General features: G+C 38.5%; 1 protein-coding gene across 5 annotated transcripts; it reads left to right on the plus strand.

Moving 5' to 3' along the window:
- Positions 1-214: 214 nt before the first annotated feature.
- On the plus strand, positions 215-7378 carry LOC116209185 (phosphoinositide phosphatase SAC8). Of its 5 annotated transcripts, none has more exons than XM_031542760.1 (20): positions 216-539; positions 861-941; positions 1207-1334; positions 1427-1518; positions 1631-1688; positions 2103-2159; positions 2353-2386; positions 2669-2749; positions 2844-2950; positions 3870-3956; positions 4042-4119; positions 4465-4529; positions 5071-5169; positions 5284-5383; positions 5584-5692; positions 5784-5856; positions 5933-6026; positions 6121-6207; positions 6582-6622; positions 6719-6785. In XM_031542760.1, exons 1-19 carry the CDS (start codon positions 389-391, stop codon positions 6618-6620), a joined length of 1620 nt encoding a protein of 539 aa, XP_031398620.1. In that variant the 5' UTR covers positions 216-388; the 3' UTR covers positions 6621-6622; positions 6719-6785. The 5 variants fall into 5 exon arrangements, 3 of the variants coding, with proteins under 3 accessions (XP_031398620.1, XP_031398619.1, XP_031398618.1); XM_031542759.1 differs by lacking the exon at positions 6582-6622 and adding an exon at positions 7078-7378 and having other exon boundaries at positions 218-539; positions 867-941; XM_031542758.1 differs by lacking the exon at positions 6582-6622 and adding an exon at positions 7078-7378 and having other exon boundaries at positions 219-539.
- The last annotated feature ends 315 nt before the right edge of the window (positions 7379-7693 follow it).

A 7693-nucleotide genomic window follows, 5' to 3' on the forward strand; every position in this document is an offset into this window, starting at 1 on the left:
GATGGTTTTGGTTAATTAATATATATATATATATATATATATATATATATATATCTATCCTTTCGGATTTTTTTTTAAAAAAGTAGGATTATTTCTCCTACCCTGGACGGCCGTGAAAGGACAAATGCAGGAACATGATTGGCCCATTTCGGCACATATTAATATTATATTGCACATCCGTCAGGGTCACTAACGTCATTAAAATTGGTTTATCCGTTGAAGCTGACGAGCTGTTATGACCTTTCTGCTCCGTTTCTTTCTCCTCTCTCCGCTAATCATCCAAGGAAGGAAGAGAGTCACGCCCGCCGCGATCAGCCACGCCGACACTCGCGTCTCTCCTCCTCCATCGATTGCGTCGGCGAGCTGGAATCTGCGTGACCGTGCGTGAATGGAGAGTGGATCCTCTTCCGGCGGATTCCGGCTCCACGAGGAGCTGGAGCTGCAGGAATTCCAGGACAAGTTCGTGATCAGATCGAAGGAGTCGCCGAGCGACGGGTTCTCCATCGGTCGCAGAGAAGGAAACATCGAATCGCTCGCCGGTGAGCTTTTTTCTTGCTCCGAACTTGACTTTGTTTGGTTTACAATGTCGGAGCGTCGTTGGGCGTACGGGAGAAAATGCTGGAAGTAGAGGAGGAATCGCGAACATTGAGCTCCACCGGTGCTTGCATTAATTCGTGGCTGAGGCATGGACCGGTTTATGGTTGGAACGGTGCATGACTGAAATATGAGGATCATTTCAAGCGGGTGGCGATATCGAAATCGAAACTGTGGATTATAAGCCTTGTTGTGATTATTCATGGTTTCCACTCCGCTTGCTTTATTGAGCTGGAAAAGCTATTCTAACTCTCGTTATAAAATAGTTGCAGAAGATGCTTCTTCCACTAGTCCTTCCAAGACGACAACAATTTATGGAGTTGTTGGAACAATCAGACTACTCGCAGGTATGATTATATTGCAGGCTGCTTAACTGAAATTATGGGTGATCTGTCGTTGAACATTTCATGAGGTGTTTAAATGCGCTCTTCATGTTTCTCAGCAAACAGTCTTTGACATGTTCATATTGGTGCAACGTCACTTTGTTCTGTTTCTAAACCGTATACTTATTTTCTCTTTCTGTTTGTAATGTCTGTACTGCATCATGGCAGTATCTATGGCTTCAGGAAACTGACAAGTGCTTCGTTGATGTTTGACCACTATTTGGGGCAGGAAATTATGTACTAGTGATAACTTCGCGGGAGGAAGCCGGGACTTTTCTTGGTTTTCCTGTTTATCGAGTGAATTCTATGAAATTCCTTCCCTGCAACGACGCCTTAAAGCTTTCCACTTGTCAAGAAGTAGAACTTTGTTTTCTTTTTTTTCCCGCCATTTCTCTTTTTAATGCAAAGTTAGTGTTGCCCCTCTACAATGACAGTTTTCTTTCATGCAGAAGCGGGATGAGGCTTACTTCATGGCTCTGTTGAAGACAGTAGAATCAACTCCTGGATTGTATTATTCTTATGGAACAGACATTACGCTCAAGTAAGTCTGTGAACCCTGGGGTTTTTCAATAATTGATGCTCTTTGCATGACTTTATCCATCCCATTCTACCTTGATATTATGTTTTCTCACAATTATTTGATCATGGGCTAGCTTGCAGAGAAGACATAGGTTGATGGATGGGTGGATGACCAAGCCAATCTGGAAGCAGGTTAGATAACACCATGATCAGTCTTTCAAAGCTCATGTACCTCAGAATGCAACTTGGTTAATAAAAAATGGAATAATGTTCCAGTTTGCAAGCTAAACTGGAAAGTCCTTCTCCTTTTCACTTTTATTTTATCCTTACCAATCAACATATAGGCCTTTTGATTTGGTTAAGCTTTGGTTCACTTATGTAGTCCGAATTAAGTTGCTCAAAAACTATGTAGTCACTATTGAACTTTATGCAGTACTTCCTAACGAAGATCTTCCACTTTTTTCTATGGAGATTTATTTGTTGGTATGAGAAAAAATGAAGAACTTCTTTTAGGGATTCTTCTATTTTCTAGGCCATAATTTTGTTTCTTGAATTATGCAATGATTGTGGAACAGTGACTTATGGTTTTTCATATCTATATTCCAGGCTGACCCTAGATTTGTTTGGAACAAGAATCTTATGGTGGAACTTATTGAGTGTAAGGTATCTAATTCATTCTAAACCTTTGCATCAATAGGTTCACATGCTTATTACTCTCTGAGCATCTGTATGCTTGCTCAAATAACAAAGTAGAGTAGTTTTACTGAACTAAAGAGCATTATCTAATGTACTCTTCAAAATCTCATTCTCAAGTCATCTATTCCCGTTTTAATACTGATTCATTTTCCTTGTGCAGCTTGATGGATTTGCTATTCCGCTCCTACAAGGAAATATCCTGAGTAATGCTTAATTTCTCTGCTTAGGTTTTACTTACTTCTTGTTGTCACTCTGTGCACATGCATATTCATATGTACTTATCAGTTGGTTATGCCAGCAAGTGGAGAGAATTTAATATGTATGTAAAGAAGCTGTTGCATTGTCTTTTTGATTCTGGATCTTTTTCTGGGAGATGGCATTTGGTTTGTGCAAATTCAAAAAGACGGCACAAAGCTAAATCTAGTAACTTTGATTGTTGTCGGAAAATGAGATAATTTTTCTTAACTGAGATTTAAGCTTTCAAGCTGCACCATTGGAGCTGAAGGGCTTACCTGCCACAATTACATTAATCTCAAGGAGATGCACGAGGCGCCTAGGTAAGGACTCGTTTGCTACTTTTTTTTCTGGCTTAGATGGATTACATGCAATTTTGGTGGTTTTCTTATAATTAAATGCAATATTATGGGCCAGGAACGAGAATGTGGCGAAGAGGAGCTAATCTGGAAGGCGATACCGCTAATTTCATTGAAACTGAGCAAATTTTAGAGGCTGAAAGTTTCAAGTCCTCATTGTTACAGGTTGTTTTGCTCTTCTGCTGGTTTAAGATAGTGTCTTCTATTCAATGCTCTCTCTCTGTTGTTCAGCTGCTGCTATGTTGCCCATAGTGTTCAGTGATATGAAAATTTTGCCTATGGCTCGATACTAGTTTGGTAGGTATTAGTTGGCATCATTTTCATTGGTGCTTTGGGGTCATTGGTCTTTAGATAGATCTATTCAAGCTTAACTGCGTAGTATTAACTATTAAGAACAAGCATTATTTCAGAAATATAGATCTCCACCTCCAACTTCATGAATATATAAATACTTTTTCTTCACATCTATCTGCCTCTAAAGAAAGTTGACGTGAGGTTGTTGTTTTATTTTCTCTCCCCCACAGCTGCAAACCCCCATCCCATTCTACATAATGACTGCTTGGGAGTTTTTTTTTTCCATTAATTTATGTTTGCACAGATGATGTGTTTCCTTGTGCTTTCTTCTTAACTTGCACTAATAAGTTTAAGGGAAAATATTTTTGACATTTGCATGAGCATCAGTCTTTTTGACAACCCATCTCACGAGGGGGGCGGAGGGGATGGGGATGTACAAATTCTAGTGTTGTAAATAAAATAAAAAGGATTCCATCAAAAAGGTTTTGTCATCTTCGTGATAATTAGCCTCAATTCCTACATGGGAGGAAAATAAGGAAAATCATATATCCTGGTTTTATCATTTGAGGAGATGCCCTCTAGGTGATCTAGCAGATTTGTCAATGTAAATGTTGCATAATCTCATATTGGTTAAGGAGGATTCTGAAGGACAGGGGGAAAGTAAATCCATAAAAAAGTAAATTCATAGGTCATTTTTCTTGTTGCCACGATAGCAGTTGGTCTTCCAGCACATCAGGCACAAAGCTCTTTTGCTCCCTTGCTTATCAGATGACTTATGAACCAATTACAGATTCGAGGCTCAATTCCCCTTCTCTGGGAGCAAATCGTAGACTTGAGCTACAAACCAAGACTTAGAGTAATTAATCATGAGGAAACGGTATGTTCAGAGCCGCTACTGTAGATATCTCTTCAATTTGCTCTATGTTTTTCTCATCCTAACTTATCTGGTTATGGTTCATCAGTCAAAAGTTGTGGAGCGGCATTTTCATGATCTTTCACAAAGATATGGAGAGACAATGGTGCTTGACTTGACTGATAGAGTAAGGGCTTACTTTTGCTGTTTCTTAGATTGTAATACATAAACCTGGATCTTCTATATCCTTGTGGGTCCTTGTGTTAGGAAATATCTGGACTGGACAATGTTCGCGGACATTCTTCCTGTTGACCTTTGTATTTCAAGCTACGACCACTGTGGTGCATTTGAGAAATTGCTAATTGTCAGAGCAAAGGAGTTGGGTCCTATTTCTAGCCTGTTAATGGAAATAGCTTATTTGCCCACTTAGTTTAGGTTTTGCTCCATGCTCATGGTTTGACTTTTTTGTGAGGATTGGACTGTCTAATACCATGCAGAAATGTGTCATTGATTTGTTATTTTGCTATTGCAGCATGGTGATGAAGGGCAATTAGGTGCAGCATATGCTTCTGAAGTTGAAAAGCTGCCAAATGTGAGGTGACACTCTTGTTAATTATGATTTAATACCTTGTAATGGAAATAAATAGTGAATGTTTCCTAAAAGTACAATGGATGAAAATAGGCCATTCCTGGTTTTATACTCACTGTTGTCAACTTTTTAATATACTTTTCACTGTGATAGGGCAGCAAATGTTTGTACCTTACCTAATCTCACATTTATGTTTTCATAGTGATCAGATCTAGTTCTTTGAGGCACCATACAGATTTAGGCACTGACGGATATGAAAAATTGAAAAGTGTAATAACTACAGAGTCCTTGCATTGGGAGTTGAAACCGCTACAATGAACTTTGGGCTTTTACTCTAAGATGAGGTGCTGTCCTATATGTTCTATGGCAGCATTTTGTTGCATTCCAGCGATCCATTGTCATGATTGATAACAATCTTCCTGCTATCTTTTGCTCTCTGCTGTACTAGTCAAAATATAGAAATGCTATATGGATGTAATATTCAATCTTATATAGCTTATAATGATCTTTATTACGTGAACTAATTATTTGATTCCTGTTTCATGGCAGATACGTGTCGTTTGATTTTCATCATATCTGTGGCAGCTCAAACTTTGAAAACCTAGAAGTTCTCTATGAAGAAATTTCTGAAGACTTTGAGAAGCAAGGGTAATAAAAAAAGGGGATAGTTTATGCCATATGTGAATTGAGATGCAGTCCAGATATGCTGGCTATATATATAAATAATGCCATGTTGTAATCAATTCTATTCCAGCTGAACAGATACTTCCTCGTGGATGCTGAAGGGACTATACTTGAGGAGCAGAAAGGAATCATTAGAGCAAACTGCATTGATTGTCTTGATCGAACAAATGTGACCCAGGTAATTTTGGGAGAAATTTACTTCTATTTCACCTTCTGTGCATTTTCAGAAGCTACTTTTGAGAGTATGGATACCGAGCAATTCATAAAAATTCCCTGTCCAAAGGAGAGTTTTTACATTCAATTGAACATACAGTTGTCATATTTAATTCAACATTCTTTGGGAAGATGCAGATTTTTCTAATTTTGTTTTACTTTCAGAGTTTTCTGGCTCAGAAGTCATTAAATATACAGTTGCGAAGAATCGGAGTGCTAGTTCCTACTGAAAGCTTTTCCACGTTCTCTGACAATTATGGGAAGTTCAGGACATGTATGTAGCAATATTCACGTGATTAGTTAAATTTTGCATGTGTAGTAATGTTTTTAGGGTTATTCTTAAAAGTTCTTTTGTTTGTTCAAAGTGTGGGCAGAGCAAGGTGATGAGCTAAGTCTTGAATATGCTGGAACACATGCACTGAAGGGGGATCTAGTCAGGTGATTTTCTCAACTTTAATGTTTCTATATAATTTCCTAGTTTGTCAGTAGATGATAGGGCATGGGGATAATGCAGATATGGAAGACAGACAGTAGTAGGAATGATTAGAGATGGGATGAGCGCTCTCTCAAGATACTACTTGAATAATTTCCAGGATGGGATACGGCAGGAAAGCTTTCTGTTTTTCTTGCTCTGCTCTTCGCATTCTTAAACACTATTACTCAGATGGAAAGGAACTGAAGGGATTCGTTTCTTTTGTGCAGGATGCAATAGATCTTGTCAGCGGACACTACACAATAAACAGAAATGGCGCATCACCGTTTCAGCTTAATGGGTTTGAATCAATCTCAGTAAGCTAGCATCTAAATCCTATTTCCCAATAAAATTTCAATGGCACTTCATTCTCTGGAAGTGATGAACCATAAACTTTTGTCTCGTCAAGAATTCCTAATACTGATATTTGGTATGGAGAAGATATTAGTGTAGACAAACTCTTCTTTTAGCAGAATCGTTACAATGAGTTTAGCTGATGAGCAAAGCATACAGTTACATCTGAACCGCCAGCAAAAAAAGATTGAGATTCCAAAAGTGATTCGTTCTTTGTTGAGTGCAAATGAAAGTTTGCATTATTTAATATCTACTTAGACGCTTGACCTCAGTTCAGATAAAACAAAAGAAATCAACTCTTCCTAAGTTGGTGATTTGGTGTTCATGTTTTATTCAGATACTAGATGTCTCGGTGCTTCTGATGAACATGTGCTAGGTGTACGTCCAACTCGTTATGATCTGTCAAACAATTGTCTTTCTATGTATTGGTATCTGATTCTTTGTTGGATGGATCTTCTTAATTAACAATTGCAGTATCTCCCGGTAGCATCAGCTTTGCTTGTTGGAACTTTGACGGCGACAACTTTATCGCTTCAACAAGGTGCTATGATCTCTTCCTTCGACCATTATGATGTTGCCACATTGTAAATTATTGTCATAACTATCCTCTTTTTGGACATGCCTAAATTTTATGCCATCTTTAATACAAAAAAGGTGGAAATGCATGGAAACGAATCCCATACAGAATTCAATATTTTTTGTATGCAAAATTGGGCAATTCATTCACTTCTGTTTCCATTCAATCATCGAAACTTCTTGTTGCAGTTCAATTACCAGAGGACTGAAAATGTTAATACAGTCTTTTCATCTTTTTTTGTTTCATTGTGTTTCAGCTGGGAGGAGTGCGCAGCAGTTTATCTCATCTGCTCTGTGGGCTGGGGTAGCTGCTGGGGTGATGGCCATGGTGAAAGCCAATGGAAGGCAGCTCTGTTCGAGGCCCCGCTTGTGTGGTCTCCTGTGACTTACACAACAAAGGTGCCTGCATGCGTGATAAACCTGTTAACTGCATAGTACACGTTAGCGCGAATCTTTGATTAACCGATTATCGCTGCTTGCTCCATTGTTTGTTCCGGTTTATTGACTTATTTAATATGCACTTTACACGAATGCAATGCTGGCTCTTATTTCACGGTTTTTCCAGCTCAAACCCGTAACATGGCTGGCTCTTAATAAGAGTCACAGCTTCTGCTAACCAACCGTTATATGCGTATTCATCACACGTCATGATTGGCCATACATAACAAGACTCAATATTTGGTCTTAAATTTACTCGTGAGTCAGGACAGCTCAGACCCGTCTCATGGTTGGCTTTTAGATTAACATAACTGTAATTATTGGAGATTCTTAAATTTACTATATGATTTTAAGTCTCACTAACAAGAATAATCCTCAGATGATCATAACTACTCTGTGATTTTCCTTTTTAATTGTAATAACAGAAACTAACCA

This window comes from Punica granatum, chromosome 5 (assembly GCF_007655135.1).
Source record: "Punica granatum isolate Tunisia-2019 chromosome 5, ASM765513v2, whole genome shotgun sequence".
NCBI classification, from domain to species: Eukaryota; Viridiplantae; Streptophyta; class Magnoliopsida; order Myrtales; family Lythraceae; genus Punica; species Punica granatum.